The 26,642-nt window shown below is 35.8% G+C and overlaps 1 protein-coding gene across 1 annotated transcript; it reads left to right on the top strand.

The window, feature by feature from the left end:
- The first annotated feature begins 1,918 nt into the window (after positions 1-1,918).
- LOC138325810 (cystathionine gamma-lyase-like) lies at positions 1,919-24,827 on the top strand. The gene is made up of 12 exons (XM_069271730.1): positions 1,919-2,115; positions 6,697-6,778; positions 9,617-9,712; positions 10,107-10,216; positions 10,649-10,783; positions 13,139-13,196; positions 13,529-13,606; positions 17,397-17,549; positions 20,671-20,792; positions 21,065-21,117; positions 22,558-22,696; positions 22,911-24,827. The coding sequence occupies exons 1-12, from the start codon at positions 1,972-1,974 to the stop codon at positions 22,917-22,919; spliced, it is 1,179 nt and encodes a 392-aa protein (XP_069127831.1). The 5' UTR covers positions 1,919-1,971; the 3' UTR covers positions 22,920-24,827.
- The last annotated feature ends 1,815 nt before the right edge of the window (positions 24,828-26,642 follow it).

Genomic DNA, 26,642 nt, shown 5'->3' with positions numbered 1-26,642 from the left:
ATAAAAGAAAGAATTTAACCTTCGTTCAAGGTCTGAAATAGCTTCTTGTTAAGAAGTATAAAGCCTAGAAACCAAATAACGAGCTTTGAATTGGGCCAAGGAGATAGAAATTAATTGAAAAGTTACAAATTTCTGCAAATCAGTGACATCATTGCCACCATGCATTAAAGTTATGGGAATGAGGTATATTATACCATACATATATTTGAATTGTGATTAATTGCTGAACTTATCTGTAACAAATAATCGTAAATGAAGTAATAAATTGTTAGGTAAAGAAGCCTACAGGGTGCTGCACTATGTCCAAATTTGTTGGTGGTAGATTAGTTAGTGTTCAAATGATGAGTAATGTTTATATCAAGGACTTATTTTTAGGTCACCTGAGACGAAGTCTCAAGTGACCTATTCTAATGGCCTTTTGTCTGTCATCGTGCGTCGTATGTCTGGAAACAATTTACATTTTTGACTTCTTCTCCAAAACTGCTGAAGCGATTTCAATGAAATTTTGCACAAACCTTCTGAGGCATAAGGCCAATCAAAATTGTGAATTATATGTTCCCCACCCCCCAGGGAGCTGTGGGAGGGGCCAAAAGGGGTAAAATTGAGTAAAATTTCAAAAATCTTCTTCTCTACTCACAGATGTGGTAGAATCAAATACTCTTCATAGATAGAAAGGTCTTAAGCACCTTTACAAAAATTGTGAATTATATGACCCTGGGGTCTCTAGTTTCCCCCTGGGGAGGAGGTTAAGTTTACTATAGTTTATATAGGGAAACACATTTATGAGCATTTTTTGCTCAATTTTCATTGGAAACGGATCAAACTTGGTTAGAATTATTAGCCTGAGATAGCATTTGAACATCATATCCATATTGGTCCTGGCCGATCCCCTGGGGGCAGAGGGGTACGCATGGCTAAAAAAGGGTCAAATAGGCTAAAACTTCAAAAATCTTCTAAAATTAAAAAATTGTGAATTATAAATTGTGAATTATATGACCTTGGGGTCTCACGTTACCCCCTGGAAAGGAGTCAAGTTTACTTAAGTTTATATAGGAAAAACATATTTGTGAACATTATTTGCCCAATTTTCAAATTAGCCTAAGATACAGCATTTTAACATCCATATCCGTCCTCGATGACCCCCTGGGGACCAGAGGGGCAGGGCCAAACAGGGTCAAAATGATTAAAATTTCAAAAAATACCTCTAAGTTCACAGGTTTGATTGAAGCAAATAGTCTCTTCATAGTCTAAACAGTCAAATATATACATCACTGACCAACTTCAAGGCCCAGCACATAAGTAAGTGTTTATATGTCTTTAATTTGTTTCATTATTTATTCTAACTCAGGTGACCGTTAAGGCCCATGGGCCTCTTGTTTTAAATCCTTGTTTATATCTTACGACTAGTGCATATACATTTTATAGGATCTATTTACGTGTAGGTCTCCAAATATGTATGCAAATAATATAAATATTGCATCATATCGGTACATGTACATGTAGATGGCATAACGTTAGACTGTGTTATTCTGCAGTTGTTATATAATTCCAAACGAAGGTTAATAAACTAAGATGTACTGTGACAGCTGGAATATGGAATATATTAAGAATATATCATATATAAAATTCGTGTGAAATAGTTATATTTCGATGTTTGGTAACAGGTTGCATACAAATTCAACCAATCAAGTAATCGGATATTGACACACCCTCGATTCGTAAGAACATGTGCAAGTTCAACCGCAGTTGCGTATTTCTCCATTATTTTATTATTGATATTTTGTTATTGACAGTAAAGGATAAACGTACTTCCCGGCCAATTAAAACCCATTCTTTAAATTTCTTCAAAATAAAACACAATGTATTTGCAGATAAAGCATTTTAATCGTCTCAAAAATTAAGTGTACTTTTAAAGGTGAAGGTCCTTTCCTTCCTCGTGTTCCACGGAGAAGCTTCACATAACACGCCGCTATGGAAAACTTGAGGCCGTTCGAACATTTCGCAACAGATGCTCTGCATGCTGGACAAGAACCAGAACAATGGAAATGCAAAGCTGTCGTGCCAATGATTTCCATGTCAACGACATTCAAACAAGAGGGGCCTGGACAACATTGTGTAGGAATATTGTTCGAGTTGATTTGCGGTTCGGGAATTTCCTTCCCTTCCCCATTAAAGAGACTATTGATCAGCTCTTATTCCATAATCCTAAAGATAATACTTTGAGCAATATTTTATACCCTTGGTAAATTAACGCACATGATAAGGACTGCAAATTTAACAAGGGTAAATTGTTGCCATGGTAACCATATTTAAAAAAAAATCAAATTTATATAATTCTTATTAGATCTATTAAGGTAGACCGTCCCTTCCGGTGTCCTCTGAAGAATTTCGTTTATGTTTTCATGTTTTATTTTTAGACAAATCCTGATCACAGGAAGCTCATAAAAATCATATGTCACCATAAGGGCCGTTTTCGATTTTATGGTTTGACTGGTTGGACCTAGTTGTTCGTTTATTATGAAAAGCCTTTTTCACGGTTGATTGCGGCTAGGGATGTCACGGTTCATGTTTTTTCAGCTCGGTTCGGTTTCAACTTTTTTTGATCAATTTTTTTTTTCATACCCTGATAAAATTAAAAAAAAGTCTGACATCAAAAAGTTCTTATAATTAATTTTATAACTCTATTGATAAAATGAAGTATGTTTAAATGTACCATTAGAGTGGTTTTTCAAGGGATTCTTTTTTCCGAATCAATACCACGTCAATGTCTCTATTGTGATGTCACGATAACGTCGGGGTTTCGCGCCATTCTCGGATTTTATTTTTCATAGTGGTAATTAAAAAAAAATATTGGCCAATCAAAAAGCCGGATCTCTGGTATGAAAACAAAGAAAAATTAACATTATAGAGTCTTATTCACAGGCAAATATAAATTAGCTTTCCTTAGGATATATGTCCTCGTATCCTTTATGATACATTATTTCGTCACTAAAACTTTTCTCGTATCCTTCATGACGCATTATTATGTGATGATTGACATGTGAAAATTTTACCGCAAATCAATACATCGGTATTATCTCAGAAAAAGTGTTTAAAAAGTAGTATGCATTGGAATTATAATAAAGATAAACATTATTACGTACCAGGTGCATGTTCAATCGTAAAATGGTTTAATTCACGGAATATTGGCCGACGGAAACGCGATTGTTTACAATCGGCAACACAATGGCGGCTTGATTTAGCTGCCGATATTCTGCGGGATTAATGTTGTCGGAAAAAAATACATAATAAAAAATTATCAATTATAAAAATATCAAACATTTAGTGAAATATATCATTTAGATATTATGTATGTGAAAAATCATGTCCGCAGACAGCAAAAAACGATCTTCTGAATGACTGAACTTGCACACGTGTTACACATATATGTCGGTCAACAGGTGTATTTCTCGGGATTCTGACAAACAACTTCGCCGTATTTTCAATGAAATAATCTGCAATACAGTTTATACATGTAAATTACAGGTATTATAGGACAGTTATTTTTTTAATGAACGAACCGAAACTTAGAATTATCGTACCAAACCGAACCGTACGGTTGAATTTTTCGGTTAACCGTATTTTCGGTTAACCGTGACACTCCTAATTGCGGCGTACAAGAAATCACCTCTTGAAAAACGAATATTTGCAATTATGAGAAAAATAAAGAAAATTGTGTGTTGATATTTGACACAGTGATGTGAAATTGGATTCCAAATCTAACCATACCAAAATTTTTATGGTAGCTTGTAGTAAAGGGCTGATGAGCTTATGTCATGGCGCGGCGTCCGGCGTCCGTCCGTCCGTCAACATTTCCTTTAAATCGCTACTAGTCATAGAGTTCTGCATGGATTGTAACCAAATTTGGCCACAAACATCCTTGGGGTAAGGGGAACAGAACTTGTATAAATTTTGGCTCTGACCCCCCGGGGGCAGGAGGGGCGGGGCCCAATAGGGGAATTCGAGGTAAATCCTATAAATCACTACTTATCCTAGAGTTCTGCATGGATTGTGACCAAATTGGGCCACAAACATCCTTGGGAGAAGGGGAATAGAACTTGTATAAATTTTGGCTCTGACCCCCCGGGGGCAGGAGGGGCGGGGCCCAATAGGGGAATTCGAGGTAAATCCTATAAATCACTACTTATCCTAGAGTTTTTGTGACAAAATTGGGCCACAAACATCCTTGAGAGAAGGGGAACAGAACTTGTATAAATTTTGGCTCTGACCCCCCAAGTGCAGGAGGGGCGGGGCCGATTAGGGGAAATAGAGGTAAATATTTGAATTTGCTACTTGTCATAGAGTTCTGCATGGATTGTAACCAAATTTGGCCACAAACATCCTTGGGGGAAGAGGAAACTATATAAATTTTGGCTCTGAGCCCCCGGGGGCAGGAGGGGCGGGGCTCAATAGGGGAATTTGAGGTAAATTCTATGAATCACTACTTGTCCTAGAGTTCAGCATGGATTGTAACAGAATTTGGCCACAAACATCCTTGGGAGAAGGGGAACAGAACTTGTATAAATTTTGGCTCTGAGCCCCCTGGGGCAGGAGGGGCGGGGCCCAATAGGTGAAATAAAGGTAAATCCTGTAAATTGTTACTTGTCCTAGAGTTCTGCATGGATTTTGACCAAATTTGGTCACAAACATCCTTGGGAAAAGGGGAACAGAACTTGTATAAATTTTGGCTCTGACCCCCTGGGGGCAGGAGGGGTGGGGCCCAATATGGGAATTAGAGGTAAATATTCAAATTCCTTCAGAAAAGAAACAATGAACCTGTATCCAAAACATTACTTGGCATTACAAACCAGGTGAGCGATACAGGCCCTTTGGGTCCCCGTCAATCCATGTGTATTTTATGTGATTATTTAATGACCATTATGATTCAAGGATTTTCCTACATGCATGAATCTTCAAAATTATTCTATATTTACTGATTAGCAAACCGTTCACACCTTTAGATTGGTGCATGTCAAGTAAACACTCGGAAAGCTGGCAGACGGAATATTTGCGGATATTTGCAGCGAGTTATAATAGGGGGGGTATGGAGATATAAAATACGTCTGCCAGGATCCGGATAGCGACGTTACAAACATATGACGTCATAGAAGGGATGGTCTACGTTAAATCCATAAATATGTTGACCAAATATATATGTTTACATGTAATATAAACTTTAAATGCAAGTTAAGACATGGAGACGAATAAACAAATTTTTGTTATTTTGGAAAATTTTGGTTGCCATGGTCGGCTGGTAGCCAAGTTTTGTCACAATTTAAAACGTTAAATATTGTGACTACATTTTGTTATTTTATATATCTTCTGCTAGTAGAATCTATTACGTAAGTACAACTATACATGAATGTTTGATGATGTGACAATATGCGTTCATGAACTTTTCTTTCACTCTTAATTTTATAATATGTTGCCATTGATTGGCCCTGATTTCTCAAAACAAAGTCATTTTTTTCACATTAAGTTACATAGGGAGAAAAACTTAAGTTTTCTGCTTTACTAGATTTGTTTCGAGAAATCGGGGCCAGGAAAAGTGGTGACCAAACAGTACAATGGCCTGAAGGGCAAGTGAGCATATACCATGGTACCGTACCGCATCTGTCATCTGGCTGAGTGGCTGTCCGTCCCTTTAAATGTAAAAAACCTCTTTACGTATAATTTTGAAAAGTGAATCACCAATGAGATCTCCTTGGCACACACCTTTGGTTGTTTGAAAGAGACCTGGGTAGTTTTTATTTACAGTTTGACTGGTTGGACCTAGTCATTCTTTTTTTATTAACAATAGACTTGGTGATTTTACATTGTTTTAGACAAGCCTTGACAAAGCCTTATACGTAGTAAAGATTTATACTTGAAGAAGTATTTATTTTTAAAAACATGGTCCAACCAGTTTAATTGTTTAAATGTCAAATAGGCTAAAAAAATCAGGGTTTGCGTTTATACCGTCCCCATATCCTTTTTAAGCAAAGAAAAGGAAAAGGGACCCACTTTATCTGAAAATCCATTCCAATTACATTAGGAAACCCCATCTATTTTGAGGATTACCCAATTTCTGGAACACCCAGTGCAAATCCTGAAATCTTTATTTGAGTTTGTCAATAACTAAGAGCTCTAGTCTAAGAGACCTGATATTGAGTTTGTAGCATGCATGGATGAAGGGCTACGGAATGTTCAAATGAATTACCATGAACTTCATTAAAGAAAACAGGGATCAAACATGCTAAAATATTAAAACAACGTTTGCCAATAATTAAGAGACGTTTTAGACATGAAATTGGGTCTGAAGCATGCTAGGATGAAGAGATAAAATTTTAATTAAGGTTGTGCACATCTTTCTCATATCTTGCTTGAGGGAAGGTTATTTACATACAGGCAGTATTCAAATAATTGCCCTGACCATGATTAAAATGAAATTTCAATGTTAAGGTTGTTCATTTTCATTATGATAAAGTTTTTTGAAACTCTGAATTCATTATTTGCTTGTATACAAGATTTCTGAGTGATGATACAATGAATTAAGTCTTTGAATAAAAACAACAGATGTGCGTCTATTAGCTTTAGTCAACTACTGGTGTCTAAGAAGGGGAAGAGAACGGTATTGATTAAGTGACCTCAGGTAACAACAAACCTTCATAATTGTAGGGGTACGAGTATTCACGCAGTGGAAATCCAACACGGACATGTTTAGAAAAGTGTATTGCTGCTTTAGAAGGAGCTAAACATGGTATGTATTCATTGGAAATAAAAATTCATTTAAAATTTGATTACAAAGCTCACAACCCTTGTGGTTGTGTTGCTTGGTGTCTTTGGCTGCTTGCCTCACCCATATAGCACTTTAAAAGGGCAACAGTTCCACTATACAAGAAGACACAACACAGATATACCGCAGTCTCCCAAAACATACACTGCACACTTCATCACGCTACACACCGCATACATGGGAGGCCATTTTTACATGACTCTGTCTGGAAATAGGACGTTAATTAATCAAACAAACAAACAAAAATTGTATGTGAAACATTGCCTGCCTTTTACATGTGTAATGGTTGTTTGAAGAATAGATTCCAACACCTTGTAAATGAAATTTAGTGATTTGGTTTGTCTTTGGTAAGGATGTGTCATATGTTGATAAAACAGTCATCACAGACTATCTCCAAAGCCTTGAGCATCTGTCTGTCCATCTGTCTTTCTGACTGAAGTTTGATGCAAATTATATAAACCACACTTTACATACAGTATTCGACCCAATAAACATCAGGGACGTTTTAAAAATTGGAAAAAAATAAGAGGCCATTTATACTAACATTTCATAAAATTACATGTATTGCACATAGTAAGCCAAAAAAGAAACCTTCGCTGTTTTCATATCATCAGTCTGGATTTAATTTGAGGTAAATTTGGTCTCCAAAAAGGGAGATTTTCATGCTTATAGGGAATGGGATACTTATTGGGTTACATATGATACGTATATTTATAACGATCATCAAAATATCTTGACAAGGTTATCATGTTTGTCTAGATCATGGTGACTGCTACTAACAAAAACATTGTCACAGCTTTCTGTCCCCATCTTCAAACTTCCCACATATTAGATAATCAAAATATCTAGGACAAGTGTCAGTTTCAGGAATGTTAGTTCATTGTCTCTAATTAGGATTATTAGTCATTACTCTCAAGGCTTCATTCCTTAATGGATTGTACTGTAACTTCACATAGACTATTAAAATATCTTGGTCAAGTTCAAGATTTAAGATATGGAGATATGCTGAAAGTCTAGGTCATTGTCACACATAGATCATTCTTTGGTTGGCGCCCCTCTGGGATCTCTTTTGATAGTTTTAAGTTTGAAAAGCAGAGAAAAGAAATTTGAAGCTTGAAAAGCAGAAAAACAAGTTTAAGTTTGAAAAGCAGATAAAACAAGTTTAAGTTTGAAAAGCAGAAAAATCAAGTTTAAAGTTTGAAAAGCAGAGGAAAGGTCCCTCTTTCATTTTGTCAAACATAGATCAATCTTTGGTGGGTGCCAAGATCCCTATGGGATCTCTTGTTGATGGGCTTCATACTATAGATCTCTTGTTAGAATTTCTAGGTTACATGGGTTTGGTCTTTTAACCACAAACTCAGATACAAATGTTAACTACAAATTATGCTTACGACAAACTAATTATACTTGTCTGTAGAAATTCATTAGAACTTTGTTTAACATGTACATTTGTGTGCTTACTTACTATGTAGTCTAATTGATAATATTGTGTATATTGCTAATTTGACAGTTGTTTGCCTCTATCCAATGTGTATATTTATAATGCTAATTTGACATTACAGGAATGGTGTTTGCCTCCGGTCTGGCCAATGTGTATATTCATAATGCTAATTTGACATTACAGGAATGGTGTTTGCCTCCGGTCTGGCCAATGTGTATATTCATAATGCTAATTTGACATTACAGGAATGGTGTTTGCCTCCGGTCAGGCCAATGTGTATATTTATAATGCTAATTTGACATTACAGGAATGGTGTTTGCCTCCGGTCAGGCCAATGTGTATATTTATAATGCTAATTTGACATTATAGGAATGGTGTTTGCCTCGGGTCTGGCCAATGTGTATATTCATAATGCTAATTTGACATTACAGGAATGGTGTTTGCCTCCGGTCAGGCCAATGTGTATATTTATAATGCTAATTTGACATTACAGGAATGGTGTTTGCCTCCGGTCAGGCCAATGTGTATATTCATAATGCTAATTTGACATTACAGGAATGGTGTTTGCCTCCGGTCAGGCCAATGTGTATATTTATAATGCTAATTTGACATTATAGGAATGGTGTTTGCCTCGGGTCTGGCCAATGTGTATATTCATAATGCTAATTTGACATTACAGGAATGGTGTTTGCCTCCGGTCTGGCCAATGTGTATATTTATAATGCTAATTTGACATTACAGGAATGGTGTTTGCCTCCGGTCTGGCCAATGTGTATATTTATAATGCTAATTTGACATTACAGGAATGGTGTTTGCCTCCGGTCTGGCCAATGTGTATATTCATAATGCTAATTTGACATTACAGGAATGGTGTTTGCCTCCGGTCTGGCCAATGTGTATATTCATAATGCTAATTTGACATTACAGGAATGGTGTTTGCCTCCGGTCAGGCCAATGTGTATATTTATAATGCTAATTTGACATTACAGGAATGGTGTTTGCCTCCGGTCTGGCCAATGTGTATATTCATAATGCTAATTTGACATTACAGGAATGGTGTTTGCCTCCAGTCAGGCCAATTTATATATTTATAATGCTAATTTGACATTACAGGAATGGTGTTTGCCTCCAGTCTGGCCAATGTGTATGTTTATAATGCTAATTTGACATTACAGGAATGGTGTTTGCCTCCGGTCTGGCCAATGTGTATATTCATAATGCTAATTTGACATTACAGGAATGGTGTTTGCCTCCGGTCTGGCCAATTTGTATATTCATAATGCTAATTTGACATTACAGGAATGGTGTTTGCCTCGGGTCTGGTCAATATGTATATTTATAATGCTAATTTGACATTACAGGAATGGTGTTTGCCTCGGGTCTGGCCACCACCACAGCCATCACCCACCTTCTCAAACAAGGGGATCACATCGTCAGTATGAATGATCTCTACGGTGGTAAGTATTGGTAGTCAATTATTACGTCAAAAAAAAGTATAGATTTAGTTAGTATTAGGTGGCTCAACTGTAAAGATTCAATTTGTGGCTAGTATAGGTTCCATTATATGTTTATACTTGTAGTCTTATCTAGTTTGCAATTGTAGTTAATTTAATTGTTTAACCATTTTTAATGAAAAAAAATTAATGGAAAAGTTTTGAGTGAATGGTTTTAATTACATACATGTACGCTGTAGTTTAAAATCATTCCTATGAACACAAGTTCACTTCCCCTCTCTGTTATTTTTGCCTTGTTAGAATTATCAATATTTTTTTGAACATATTGTCCACCTTGTTCCTGTAGTAGAGGTGTGACTGTTAACAGTTCTATACTACACTGATATACTTTCTACAGGAACAAACAGATATTTTAAGAAAGTGGCCTCCAGAATGGGGATAGAAACAACGTTTGTTGATTGTACAGTACCAAAGAATGTAGCTACAGCTATCAAACCCAACACTAAGGTGAGTCAAATAATTTAGTGTTGAATTGTTTCCATAAGGCATTTAATATGATCACATGCAGTAAATGGCAACTAGGCAAACATGCTTTAAATTGTTTTTTACACATCATGATGTCTTATATGATTGCATGTGCTATTGAAAACTATTGAATGACCTCTATGATAAACAGATTTGACCTCTGATAACTTGTTTGACCTCAATGATAAACAGATCTGACCTTTGATACCTGTTTGACCTTTGCGACCGGAGACGACCTCTAATAACTTTTTCTGACCTCTATGATATAAAGAGATGATCTCTGATGAACTTGTTTGACCTCTACAATATACAGAAATGACCTCTGATAACTTATTTGACCTCTATGATATACAGATTTGACCTTTAATACTTGTCAAATCCCTATGGTATATGGATTTGACCTCTATGTTACAGATGGTCTGGATGGAGACCCCTACTAACCCCACTATGCAACTGGTGGACATAGAAGCTGTGGTCAATGTGGTCAGAGCCACCAACCAAGACATCTTCGTTGTGGTCGACAACACCTTTATGTCATCGTTCTTTCAGGTGTGTGTGGTCGATGATAAGACAAACCAATTTACTGCTTTGTTAGCATATTTGATTGTTCTTGTGTGTACCCAATGTGTACCCCTATGAAATTGAGGGGCATTAAGTGTTACCCCTGTCTACCCCCACCTATCTTGTAGGATCTATTATGACCTACATGCATTTCATTTTGTTTTTAGCTCACCTGGCCCGAAGGGCCGGTGAGCTTATGCCATGGCGCGGCGTCCGTCGTCCGTCCGTCCGTCCGTCCGTCCGTCCGTCTGTCTGTCCGTCAACATTTCCTTTAAATCGCTACTAGTCATAGAGTTCTGCATGGATTGTGACCAAATTTGGCCACAAACATCCTTGGGGGAAGGGGAACAGAACTTGTATAAATTTTGGCTCTGAGCCCCTGGGGGCAGGAGGGGCGGGGCCCAATAGGGGAAATAAAGGTAAATCCTATAAATCGCTACTAGTCATAGAGTTCTGCATGGATTGTAACCAAATTTGGCCACAAGCATCCTTGGGGGAAGGGGAACAGAACTTGTATAAATTTTGGCTCTGAGCCCCCGGGGGCAGGAGGGGCGGGGCCCAATAGGGGAAATAAAGGTTAATCCTATAAATCGCTACTTGTCCTAGAGTTCTGCATGGATTGTGACCAAATTTGGCCACAAACATCCTTAGGAGAAGGGGAACAGAACTTGTATAAATTTTGGCTCTGACCCCCTGGGGGCAGGAGGGGCGGGGCCCAATATAGGAAATAAAGGTAAATCCTATAAATCGCTACTAGTCATAGAGTTCTTCATGGATTGTAACCAAATTTGGCCACAAACATTCTTTGGGGAAGGGGAACAGAACTTGTATAAAATTTGGCTCTGACCCCCCGGGGGCAGGAGGGGCGGGGCCCAATAGGGGAAATAAAGGTAAATCCTATAAATCGCTACTAGTCATAGAGTTCTGCATGGATTGTAACCAAATTTGGCCACAAGCATCCTTGGGGAAGGGAAACAGAACTTGTATAAATTTTGGCTCTGAGCCCCCGGGAGCAGGAGGGGCGGGGCCCAATAGGGGAAATAAAGGTAAATCCTATAAATCACTACTTGTCCTAGAGTTCTGCATGGATTGTGACCAAATTTGGCCACAAACATCCTTAGGAGAAGGTGAACAGAACTTGTATAAATTTTAGCTCTGAGCCCCTGGGGGCAGGAGGGGCGGAGCTCAATAGGGGAAATAAAGGTAAATCCTATAAATCACTACTAGTCATAGAGTTCTGCATGGATTGTAACCAAATTTGACCACAAACATTCTTTGGGGAAGGGGAACAGAATCTGTATAAATTTTGACTCTGACCCCCCGGGGGCAGGAGGGGCGGGGCCCAATATGGGAAATAAAGGTAAATCCTATAAATTGCTACTTGTCCTAGAGTTCTGCATGGATTGTGACCAAATTTGGCCACAAACATCTTTTGGAGAAGGGGAACGGAACTTGTATAAATTTTGGCTCTGACCCCCCGGGGGCAGGAGGGGCGGGGCCCAATAGGGGAAATAAAGGTAAATCCTATAAATCGCTACTAGTCATAGAATTCTGCATGGATTGTAACCAAATTTAGCCACAAACATTCTTTGAGGAAGGGGAACAGAACTTGTATAAATTTTGGCTCTGAACCCCCAGGGGCAGAAGGGGCGGGGCCCAATAGGGGAAATAAAGGTAAATCCTATAAATCGCTACTTGTCCTAGAGTTCTGCATGGATTGTGACCAAATTTGGCCACAAACATCCTTGGGAGAAGGGGAACAGAACTTGTATAAATTTTGGCTCTGACCCCTTGGGGGCAGGAGGGGCGGGGCCCAATAGGGGAAATAAAGGTAAATCCTATAAATCGCTACTAGTCATAGAGTTCTGCATGGATTATAACCAAATTTGGCCACAAACATCCTTGGGGGAAGGGGAATAGAGCTTGTATAAATTTTGGCTCTGACCCCCAGGGGGCAGGAATGGTGGGGCCCAATAGGGGAATTAGAGGTAAATATTCAAATTTCTTCAGAAAATAAACAATGAACCTGTATCCAGAATATTACTTGGCATTACAAACCAGGTGAGCGATACAGGCCCTCTGGGCCTCTTGTAATAATGGAGGCAGGGGAAATCCTGGCTTACCGACATTTCTGTCTTTGAAATGGCTTTCTTATTAAGAACAAATAAAATCTTGATAATTAAAGGCTTTAATCAATAATTACATTCAGACACCTCGATAACTTGGCTGTTATTAGTATATAAATATACTGGTAGATGATCAAACAAATGATGCAAACAATGTAATTTAGTTTTAAACTGTAACAGTAAGTACAGCATACAGGAATCTTGTCTTGTTTTACAGAGGCCTTTGAGTCTGGGAGCAGATATTGTTATGCATTCCTTGACCAAGTATATGAATGGCAAGTCATATTTACATAAAGTGAATTGTTAGGCTTAAAAGGCCTTAGCACTTTTAATCAAATTAGTTTGGTGGTTCTTTTCTGGTTATGAGATTGGATTTCAACACAGTAAGTGCCATTAGGTTTAAGAATTCACAATATACAATAATAAATTTAGAAATATCTTCTTTGATCTACACTATATAATCATACTCTGTACAGTAATTTGAGATGACTTTTTGATCTACAGAATTGATAATGATGTATACAACCTATTGGTATTAGTTCCATGATGCAATTTAGATATATGTACAATGAAATGGAATAGTTAATTTTGTTTATTTAACTCTCAGGTCACTCTGATTCTGTGATGGGTGCTCTGGCCACTAACAGTGACAAACACAGTCAAGAACTTCGCTTCCTTCAAAACGGTAACAACATTTGAAATCTAAATGTATTCATGAAGTTTATTACTGTATAACATGAAATTTTCCTTAATTGTCATTCGTATGTCCTGGTGATCCACAGATGTATTACTGTAATCATTTTATTTTGAGATTCACATGACCTGGTGATCCACACATGTATTACTGTAATCATTTTATCTTGACATTCACATGTCCTGGTGTTCCACAGATGTATTACTGTAATCATTTTATCTTGAGATTCACATGTCCTGGTGATCCACACATGTATTACTGTAATCATTTTATCTTGAGATTCACATGACCTGGTGATCCACAGATGTAATACTGTAATTATTTTATCTTGAGATTCACATGACCTGGTGTTCCACACATGTATTACTGTAATCATTTTATCTTGAGATTCACATGTCCTGGTGATCCACAGATGTAATACTGTAATTATTTTATCTTGAGATTCACATGTCCTGGTGATCCACAGATGTAATACTGTAATTATTTTATCTTGAGATTCACATGTCCTGGTGATCCACAGATGTAATACTGTAATTATTTTATCTTGAGATTCACATGTCCTGGTGTTCCACAGATGTATTACTGTAATCATTTTATCTTGAGATTCACATGTCCTGGTGATCCACAGATGTAATACTGTAATTATTTTATCTTGAGATTCACATGTCCTGGTGATCCACACATGTAATACTGTAATTATTTTATCTTGAGATTCACATGTCCTGGTGTTCCACAGATGTATTACTGTAATCATTTTATCTTGAGATTCACATGTCCTGGTGTTCCACAGATGTATTACTGTAATCATTTTATCTTGAGATTCACATGTCCTGGTGATCCACAGATGTAATACTGTAATTATTTTATCTTGAGATTCACATGTCCTGGTGTTCCACACATGTATTACTGTAATTATTTTATCTTGAGATTCACATGTCCTGGTGTTCCACAGATGTAATACTGTAATTATTTTATCTTGAGATTCACATGTCCTGGTGTTCCACAGATGTATTACTGTAATCATTTTATCTTGAGATTCACATGTCCTGGTGTTCCACAGATGTATTACTGTAATCATTTTATCTTGAGATTCACATGACCTGGTGATCCACAGATGTAATACTGTAATTATTTTATCTTGAGATTCACATGACCTGGTGTTCCACACATGTATTACTGTAATCATTTTATCTTGAGATTCACATGTCCTGGTGATCCACAGATGTAATACTGTAATTATTTTATCTTGAGATTCACATGTCCTGGTGATCCACAGATGTAATACTGTAATTATTTTATCTTGAGATTCACATGTCCTGGTGTTCCACAGATGTATTACTGTAATCATTTTATCTTGAGATTCACATGTCCTGGTGTTCCACAGATGTATTACTGTAATCATTTTATCTTGAGATTCACATGTCCTGGTGATCCACAGATGTAATACTGTAATTATTTTATCTTGAGATTCACATGTCCTGGTGTTCCACAGATGTAATACTGTAATATTTTTATCTTGAGATTCACATGTCCTGGTGTTCCACAGATGTATTACTGTAATCATTTTATCTTGAGATTCACATGTCCTGGTGTTCCACAGATGTATTACTGTAATCATTTTATCTTGAGATTCACATGTCCTGGTGATCCACAGATGTAATACTGTAAATATTTTATCTTGAGATTCACATGTCCTGGTGTTCCACAGATGTAATACTGTAATTATTTTATCTTGAGATTCACATGTCCTGGTGATCCACAGATGTAATACTGTAATTATTTTATCTTGAGATTCACATGTCCTGGTGTTCCACAGATGTAATACTGTAATTATTTTATCTTGAGATTCACGTGTCCTGGTGTTCCACAGATGTAATACTGTAATCATTTTATCTTGAGATTCACGTGTCCTGGTGTTCCACAGATGTAATACTGTAATTATTTTATCTTTGAGATTCACATGTCCTGGTGATCCACAGATGTAATACTGTAATTATTTTATCTTGAGATTCACATGTCCTGGTGTTCCACATATGTATTACTGTAATCATTTTATCTTGAGATTCACATGTTCTGGTGATCCACAGATGTAATACTGTAATTATTTTATCTTGAGATTCACATGTTCTGGTGATCCACACATGTTATACTGTAATTATTTTATCTTGAGATTCACATGTCCTGGTGTTCCACATATGTATTACTGTAATCATTTTATCTTGAGATTCACATGTTCTGGTGATCCACAGATGTAATACTGTAATTATTTTATCTTGAGATTCACATGTTCTGGTGATCCACACATGTTATACTGTAATTATTTTATCTTGAGATTCACATGTCCTGGTGATCCACAGATGTAATACTGTAATCATTTTATCTTGAGATTCACATGTCCTGGTGATCCACATATGTAATACTGTAATCATTTTATCTTGAGATTCACATGACCTGGTGATCCACATATGTAATACTGTAATTATTTTATCTTGAGATTCATATGTCCTTGTGTTCCACAGATGTATTACTGTAATCATTTTATCTTGAGATTCACATGTCCTGGTGTTCCACACATGTAATACTGTAATCATTTAACGTAATCATGGAAACTTAAACAAAAATACCAAATAACTGTTTCATTTTGTTTCTGCACCATAACTCCAAAACTGTATAACACAAATCCCTAAAACATTCTGAATATATCAGACAAGTGCCCTAGTTGTGCCTTTTGCTTTTGCAGACCTTCCATTTTTAGGTCACCTGAGACGAAATCTCAAGTGACCTATTCTAATCGCCTTTTGTCCATAGTTGTACGTCGCACGTCATGTGTTCGTAAACAATTTACATTTCGACTTATTCTCCAAAACCACGGAAGCAATTTTGATGAAAATTTGAACAAAACTTCTAAGGCATAAGTCCAATCAAAATGGTGAATTATATGCCCCCAGGGGGCTGTGGGAGGGGCCAAAAGGGGTAAAATTGACTAAAATTTCAAAAATCTTCTTCTCCACTCACAGATGTGGTAGAATCAAATACTCTTCAGAGATAGAAAGGTCTCAAGGCCCTCTACAAAAATAGTGAATTATACGACCCTGGGGTCTAGTTTCCACCTGGGGAGGGGGTTAAGTTTACTATAGTTTATATAGTGAAAACACATTTTGGAGCATTATTTGGTCATTTATTATAGGAAATTAGGCAAATGTTGTCAGAATCATCCCAATGAGATTGACATTGAATCCTATTAACATGATGACTGACCCTCAGGGGCCTTGAATGCTATTTGCTTATTTTTAATTTTTTTTTTTTTTTTCAAATTTAACTATATTTTCAATATTGGTGCTAACTGACTCCCAGGGGCCAGAGGGGCAGTGGCGAAAGGGGCCAAATAGGCCAAAGGCCAGTTTATTAGTGGTTGTATGTCTTTGTTTCATTCTAAACGAACTCAGATGACCGTTAAGGCCAATGGGCCTCTTGTTTTCGTTTATGGTAACTAACAGTTTATCTCCCAATGTCCTAACATGCATACATACATACATACATGTATACATTAGATTTAGTGGGCACTTGCCAAAGTTATGGGCCTACACTTGTATTCTTTAATCAAGAAAAAATGAAAAAAAGACATGCTTATACAGAAAAACTACACAGCTTTAGTTTGTAATTGATTGTGTAGTCTTGGCTCAAGGTCATATATATACTACTCCAGACCATGTAGGGATAGCACTCTAACTACAACATATATGTGTATGTTAATATATTACTATTTCATGTTATTTTGTAGCATTTGGACCAATCCCATCCCCATTTGACTGTTTCTTGGTAAATCGAGGTCTGAAGACACTGCATGTCAGGATGAAGGAACACATGAGGAATGGCTTGGCTGTAGCTAAATTCCTCGAGTCACACCAATGTGTGGAGAGAGTTATACATCCAGGTATATATACCAGTGTAGGCGATGTCTCATAAAATAATCTTGTAATAGTTTGTAGGAATTTTATGGCACTGTCATTTATAATTGCTAGACGTGTTACAGTTACAGACTAAATAGTCTTCTCACACAGTGTCTATATTTCCTGAGAGATGTTTTTACAGTTTGTATAGCCTTCTTATCCAAAGGATTTAAAATGCCACTACTGCATGCCAGCACATGAATTTGCCATGAACAGTTACCCATGAAAATAATGCATGAAAATTCCATGAAACTTTTTCATGAAAAAACCCTTAAAAGGATCATTATTCATGGCCATGAATTTGAATAAAGAAGCATGAAAATCCCATGAATGCATGTTAAATTTTGACCATGAAATTGAATTATGTTATCATTCAATTTCATGGCCATGAAACCTGGGAATAATTTCATGGGGATTTTCATACCCATGATTATCCAGTGAATCAGAACTATTCTTGCATCATGGCCATGAAATTCCCCTTAAAAGGAACATAATCCATGGCCATGAATTTTCAACCCATGAGAATTGCTTGTCTGATTTGATTTAACCATTTTCACGGCCATGGAACCAATACAATCACATAGTTTTGATTTTCATGAAATTGACATTAGAATGCATACTTATCATTCATGGCTATGAATTTATGATAAAGGAATTAAAGTACAAATATTATATTCTGCATGATATGATCAGTTTTCCTAAATCTGTTATCAAAAACTCTCTGTTTTAATGTATTTTAAAATAAAGAAATGCAATGAAAAAAACAATCTTCAGTTTGAAAGTTAAATTAGTATTAACAAAACATATAAAGCATTCAACATGCAGGCACATGGCAAAAAAAATTTGTACACTGTCATGTAGTTGATTGTGAGAATTTGGCAATGCTGCCCAGTGTATGCAATTTCATTAATTGTAAGGAATCACATCTTATCTAAAAAAATTTTACTGTACCTTTAGGAACTCGGGATTAAATTCAGCGCTTGTCTGCAGAGTGTATAACAGATTAGTGAGCATGAAAACAGACACAGCAGCCATTTTGGATTTCCTCTGTTTAGGAGGGAATATTCAAGTCATGTGACTCAAGTATTAAAATATAGAAGTCAAATGACTCAAATAATAGAAAACAGAAGTCATGTGTCTAAAGTTTTAGAAAAAAGGGAGTCATTTGACTTTAATTATTGACTTTTGACAAACAAAACTCATCTTAATTAAGGCAAGGATATGAAATTACTAGTGAGTATCTTAATTAGCTAATTCCTAATTAAGGTTTAATTTTCATAATTGTAAATTTTCATGGCCGTGAATTATCAGTTATTTTATTTTCATTATCAACCTAAAAAAAACATGGCCATGGAATACTTTCCACTTTAGCTCTTCTAATAATTCATGGGCATCATTATTAAATCAATGGCCATGAAATACTACCTTTCATCAAATCTAAAATTCATTGTCATCACTGACAAATCAATGGCCATGAATCTCACATGAAAAAGTGATCATTACAGAAATTCATGGCCATTAACTTTGACTGATTTCTTTCAATGGTAATTTCATTGATTATTAATAGAACCACTGTCAATAGTCATGGGATATTCAATTAATTCATGGCCATGATATTGATTTTTCATGGCATTTAAAACAATTCAGGAGTACACATGGGAAAAAAATAACAAAATTTCATGGCCAGATTCATGGTATTTATGAAATTTCATGGCTTTTTCATGTGTATTTCATAGCTTTTTCATGGTATTGACGCACAGTAGTGTGCATCACCAAATAAGAAACATGTGTATAAGTTTTAGACTTATGTGTTAAGTTACTGTCGATGCGAGATTACTTAGAAAAGAACGGCTACATTACTTCCTCTATATGTGGATGGCCTAGTTACCAATTCCTCTACACACAAAAGTGCTAGTTATGAAGCAAATTATTTATTCTGGGAGTGCAGCGCTTGTTTTTATTGGTTGACACATATTTATAAGCACGCCTATTTCCTCCATCTATGTCAGTTATCTCGCGCATAGTTTACGGATCTGCCCGTAAATCAAAACGATTCCGTCCTGTTGAATTTGACCGTAGTCTTTAGTGCAAAACATCCAACAGTACATGATACAAATGATACAATGTCATGTATGTCAAGTAAATTTACAATTAAATGTAGCAACCTCCAACATTTCTAACATAAACGGATAAATAATTTACCCACCTTCATGTCTTAAGTAGGTTTGTAAGCAAGTTTTAATGTCTCACATCTCCGGCATGGCTCACTTGGCCGCCATTGTGCATGGTGCATGCTCCTCGTTAGGCAACTTTACCATATATTGAATGACCTACAAATTTCTACGACAGAAATATATAAACTTTTAAAATTCTGGAAATTGTTTTTGGTAAATTCCAAATGATATTTACATTTATTCACCATGTCTTTTCTTAGTTAATCAGCTTTTTTAACTTTCAATAAAAGTAATTTCACAACCGCATCACATCTTAGTGATCTCAACTGTCAGAGCTGTTTTTGTGGGACAGGGCTTATGATGTTGGACTTGATCAATCCCCACGCTGGTACTCTTATCCCATTCAATTTGTGCTTGTAGTGATCAAAGGAACTTCCTCCATTTGTCTGGGTAGTAATACACTGTTGCCTTTCGAAGTAATCCCGCATTGACAGTGAAAAGAAAAACTTTTCCAACATTTCCATGTTACTAACATGCAGTAGTGACTCATTTTATCACAAAACTGTTTAGAAACCATTTTGTAGTACATGTAGATCTGGTAAGATTTGTCCAGCATGTATAATAACAGAAAATATGAAGGAACAAAACACAATATATCTACTGGCAATAGTCTGTATGATATATGAAGACCTACATGGTACTTGAAATGCAACATCTCAGTAGATTTTAAGGAAATTTGGTTGAAATTGGTGGTGACAATTAAATGGAATAATGAGGTAAAAAAACGCCTCAAATCAACTTTTACGTCCTCGCCTACCTTAATTATGATTAAGAAAACATGTAAATACCAATAAATGTGTCGCTGTGCTTATTTACCAGTAATCCTCTTTGATGTCCACTGATATAGCTTCATCTGAATCTATGTTTCCAGGGCTACCATCTCATCCACAACATGAACTGGCCAAGAGACAGATGAGAGGTTTCAGCGGAATGGTCTCATTTTACATCAAAGGGGGGCTGGATCAGGCTTCTACTTTTCTGAAAAATTTAAAGGTATCGGCAGCAACCATGAAAACTACTGAGGTGCACACGCACATGAAAAAAGCTCAGTTTGAAAAAAAAATGTCGTGCAAGATGAAAGGACACTGTGCTTTACATTCACTTTTTTTCTACATTTTCTTGTTATTTCGTCATCACTTCATTTTATATCCTGAAATCCTGGATGATTTGGGTAAAGTTGAATTGATATGACATGATTGCTGAGCAGATGTTGAGCCAACTTGTATTTATTATTACTCTATAGTAATACCTTCTCAAATTTACAGGTTTTCACTCTCGCAGAAAGTTTAGGAGGATTTGAAAGTTTAGCAGAACTTCCGTAAGTATTTATAGACATTTCTACCACAATAGGCGGTGTTATTCATCTCTCAGGGTATCAAATAAACGATGCAGCTGTTGATTAACAGTTTGTTTATACCACACATGGTATAAACTCTGTACGCATTTCTGATTGGCTGACACGGTGAACTTTGCCCGAACTACTTATTTCTCAGTGCCACGTAATCATTGTCAATGTCATCAATAATCAGGTGACGTCATGCTCTGTTGTGATCGCCGATTTACGTCAAAACTGTTCGAAAGGGTACAGTTTATGACATGGTTGTTGTGTCAAAAACCTGATATTACTTTGTGTGGTATAATAATCTGTGTAACTTGTTTTGAGGGAAAAGGATCTTACTGGTGAGTTTGGTAGATTAAACGAGTGTGAAACACAGCTTGACCTTGATTACAGTAGCTTGATGATTATTTTGAGGGAAGTAAATGGCACGGCTCTGCAGTGTGAATTTTTTTACATAAAGTCCAAAAAAGAGTGTTATATTGTTGAAGTAACTTAGAAAAATTGAATTTAATTATACCTTAAATGAGAAATATTTCATCGTTCTTTTATATGAATGGAACCTATATGTATACAATTTCTGTAATACCAAAGTGAAATGCAAACAAGATACTATACTACTGTGCTGTATGTGTACATTTTGAAAAATTGTAGATAATGATCTTAACGGATTTCATGCAAAAATAATGTTGTTGGTTTTGAAATGAGACAAATATGATAAAGGTATTGAAAAGAGATTGATTGAGGATGGGGTGAGGGGGAGGAGTGTGAAGAAAAGTAAAATAAAAAGGATAAATAAAGAAGAAGAAAAAAACTAATATATACTGGTAAAGATATATTTTTGGCACAATCTATTAATTTAATAATAATCTCAGTGCAAAATCAATCATAGACCTTGATTACTGTGCCACCATAAAGAAACAAAAGAAACTTTTGCAAATTTACTTGCCTCACAAAATTCATGAAAGTAAGTATCTGTCAATGACTTTAAAGTATTAAAACATGTTGTGTAATAGTGTGGTTGGATTGGACTTGGTCGATCATCACTGACCAGGTAGATCAGCAGAAGAGCATTTGGCTAGTGTTCGGAGGTGCCGGGTTCGAATCCCAGTCTGGCTACAATATTAAATTTTCTCTTCTCTCTATTACAATAGTTTATGTATTGCAGTGATTTTTTTATGTACATTTGGGGCTGAACATAGGCCTGTTCCCCTAGAGAAATTTTGCTTTATTTTCTGAATTTTCTTCAGTATCTTCCCAAAGAAAGAAAAACTCTCAAAAAATATACATGTTTCAAAGAAAGATGAAATGTAGTGTGTTCTCAATTGAAAAGGTACAGGCCCCTGAAATTATTGAGTAAGAAAATCACTGTTGATAGGATTGACATTTATTGTGATTGAGGTTCTATCATTATATCCTCAGATCTGTGATGACCCATGCCTCTGTACCGATTGAGGAACGGGACCAGCTAGGCATCTCCGACAATCTTATTCGACTCTCTGTCGGCATTGAGGACGAGGCTGACCTTTTAGCTGACCTTGATCAGGCTTTGAAAGCAGCGGTAAGTTACAAAGTCTGAAGGTATTATTAAGTTACAGTTCCCTAGATTCAAACTTGGCCTGAACATGCACATTATTTATAGATTTGAAGTGTCTATAAAGTCTTAATATGGAAAATAGAACTTCATCTAATATTGTCTTGAACTAGAGATCTTGTTTTCATACATTGAAATTAACATTATTATGATTTTATGATTTTTTTCCCTACTATTTCAGGTGATGTAAAGAGATATGTTAATGTTTCTTGCTTCTCATCAGACAGTGACATTGGTGGATGGTGCAGGACCTTTAAGATCTGCAATAATTATATTATAATATATGTAGAGAGTGTACATCACATATCAACAAGATTAACTCATTTCTTTTGTATATTATTGTTATTACCTCGGTATAGGCTTTGATTTTATTATAGAATATTTTTCTGAAACAATGTAATATTTTATAGTGCTATTCTGTATCCATTACAAGCTGCCTTGATATATCTGTTTAACTATTACATATATTTTATGAAACTTTATAACTCACTTATCAAGATGAGGCGAGTGCTTGATCTCTGTTGCCTGTTCATATTGAACTTTATACCTTCCCTGTAAATCATGAATTAAGATGAAGCAAGTGCTTAATCTCTGTTGCCTGTTCATATTGAACTTTATACCTTCCCTGTAAATTATGAATTAAGATGAAGGAAGTGCTTGATCTCTGCAATCTTTGGTAAATCATTTATATTAAGTTGAAACGAGTGTTTGATCTCTGTTGCCTGTTCATATTTGACTTTATACAATCATATTTATTACCCCTCAAGTCCCATGTGAACTCTCCTGATTCTGAGACTGGAACAGTTCATTATGAAAAAATAGCGATGAATGATATAATATGATTAAGTATTATCACACAATTATATATTGGGCAGTTTCCCAATGTGTTAACAAATGTGTATTGCAAAACAGTTTATACACTGTAAGCATAGATATGTGACATGCACTTATTTAGACCTATAATGCTTGAAGCCTTACGTTACTGGTATGAATCAAGTCAGGTTGTCCTTCAAAAGTTCTTGCACATGAGCTGTTCTTTTCTGGTAAATATTGTTTACAAAACTATTGGACAAATCAAATAATAACATAGAACTGTCAGATGAGATGCTTATTATAGAAAAAATACACGAGATATTAAAAGAAAAATCAAGAGTGTTGCAATTGTGTGTCAGTCAAAGAACTTTTGAATGGCTGTGAATTACTTTAGACATTTCTGAAATTATCAATTTGAAATGGGTTTTTTTGGAGAGAAAAAAAAGACAGGCAGGGTATAGTGCTTATCACACAATTCAGTTGTAAGTTGAGATTTAAGTTCGTTTTGGAATATCACTAATTCCATTGACATTTTTCTGTGTAATGTATGCACTGTAGGTATTGATTGTGATGTCATTATTTTGTAAACGAAATTCACATTGTTTTCTCTGAAATGTATGACATTACTCTCGCAAACACATGAAGTCACAATCAATATCTTCCTGCAAGGGCAGATAAGTCTGTAATATGCAGATACGGAATATCATTATAAAGGCTTCTTGTTAAGGGTCATTGCCAAATCACAAATTTTTAACTTTGCTAAATGAATATATTCAGTTTTTGAAGTATTGTACATTTTCTTTATAATAATTGAAGATAGATTTCTTAACTGACATTAGATCTGATTTATGAACTTTTAATTCACTAGTCTGTACTGTAGTCTTTATAGCATTACTTTGATGTTTTTTTGAAGGAATTTAATATTTTACAACTTTAACTGTGTAATCTTACATTTATTACTAAAAGAGGAATGCAATATACTGTTTAGGTATACAATGTATTTGTTAATGATGATTTACATTAGGATCCCACTCATATTGAGTGTTAGAATCCTGATAGTTTTTATGGATGCAGTGTGTGTTAGTAGAAGTTTTTAAGTGTTCCTAATTGAACAGAGGAATTATGTTTTATAGTGTATGTTATACATTGTACATGGACTAGTAATTCATACTGTGGACTCACTGTAAATGGGAAATGGAAATTTGGGATTTCTTTCAATTTCTTACAAATGCATGCGAATAGTTTGATTCAGACATAATAAAACATGTTGTTGTTTTTCTTCCTATCTATTTGTCTTAGTCTTTATTTGTTTGGTAAGGCCAAAAAAACCATATGTCTGTTTAGGGTTACATTGGCAAAAACATTAGGCTTTTTTATATATATATATATATATATATATATAGTGTCTTTCACTCTAAAATAATGGCCTGAACCGGAGTCAAAGATCGAAATCTTAGCATTTAATATATTTTTTTTGCGTAGAAAAGTGGGGGGGAAAATTAGGGTCGGTCAGGTAACCCTAAACATTTAATATAGTGTTTTCATGTCTAACAACCGATTTAGAGTCGTATGATCGTACTGCACATTGTTCAATAGTCGTATGATCGTACTACACTTTGTTCAATAGTCGTATGATCATACTACACATTGTTCAATAGTCGTATGATCGTACTACACATTGTTCAATAGTCGTATGATCGTACTACACATTGTTCAATAGTCGTATGATCGTACTACACATTGTTCAATAGTCGTATGATCGTACTACACATTGTTTAATAGTCGTATGATCGTACTACACATTGTTTAATAGTCGTATGATCGTACTACATATTGTTCAATAGTCGTATGATCGTACTGCATTGTTCAATAGTCGTATGATCGTACTACACATTGTTCAATAGTCGTATGATCGTACTACACATTGTTCAATAGTCGTATGATCGTACTACATTGTTCAAGAGTTGCATCATCGTACTACATATATCTCTGATCAGATAATTCGAGTAAATCAACCGATCTTTGCAGCAATTTAATTTTGTGTTTTCATGTCTAACCACCGATTTAGTCGTATGATCGCACTGTACTTTGTTGTATGATCCTACTGCAAATTATGAAATGGAGTCGTATGATCGTACAAAAATATCAATAGTCATATGATCATACTGCATTGTTCTATAGAGTTGTGTGATCGTACTGCACATTGTTCTATAGAGTTGTGTGATCGTACTGCACATTGTTCTATAGAGTTGTGTGATCGTACTGCACATTGTTCTATAGAGTTGTGTGATCGTACTGCACTGTTCACATCGTACTGCATTGTTCTATAGAGTTGTGATCGTACCGCACATTGTTCTATAGAGTTGTGTGATCGTACCGCACATTGTTCTATAGAGTTGTGTGATCGTACTGCACATTGTTCTATAGAGTTGTGTGATCATACTGCACATTGTTCTATAGAGTTGTGTGATCGTACTGCACATTGTTCTAGAGTTGTGTGATCGTACTGCACATTGTTCTATAGAGTTGTGATCGTACCGCACATTGTTCTATAGAGTTGTGTGATCGTACCGCACATTGTTCTATAGAGTTGTGTGATCGTACTGCACATTGTTCTATAGAGTTGTGTGATCATACTGCACATTGTTCTATAGAGTTGTGTGATCGTACTGCACATTGTTCTATAGTCATTGTACTTCATTGTTCAATAGAGCTGTATCATCGTACTACACATTGTTCAATAGGCATTTGATTTACTGCATATTGTTCAATAGAGTCGTATGATCGTACTGCACATTATTCAATAGGCATGTTGTTGTTCAATAGAGTTGAGTTTTATGAACGTACTGCACATTGTTCAAAATATTTTTGCAGCAATAAATTTCAGTAATTTCCAATTGGCTGTAAAATACATGAAATTAAATCGCAAGCAAGACTGTTAGTTTACAGCAGCTTCCGATCACTGTTTTGAATTTTAGCCAACGACAGCTGATTCCCTGGAATCCTAGCAGCATATCAGACGTTCAACTAGTTAATAAAATATAACAGGTTTCTACCACAGGGACGTGGCACGAAAATTTTTAACCAATAGTATACATAT

The sequence above is a fragment of the Argopecten irradians genome, chromosome 6 (assembly GCF_041381155.1).
Source record: "Argopecten irradians isolate NY chromosome 6, Ai_NY, whole genome shotgun sequence".
NCBI classification, from domain to species: Eukaryota; Metazoa; Mollusca; class Bivalvia; order Pectinida; family Pectinidae; genus Argopecten; species Argopecten irradians.
Note: the sequence above shows the minus strand (reverse complement) of the source record. Positions and strands in the feature narration are given on the sequence as shown.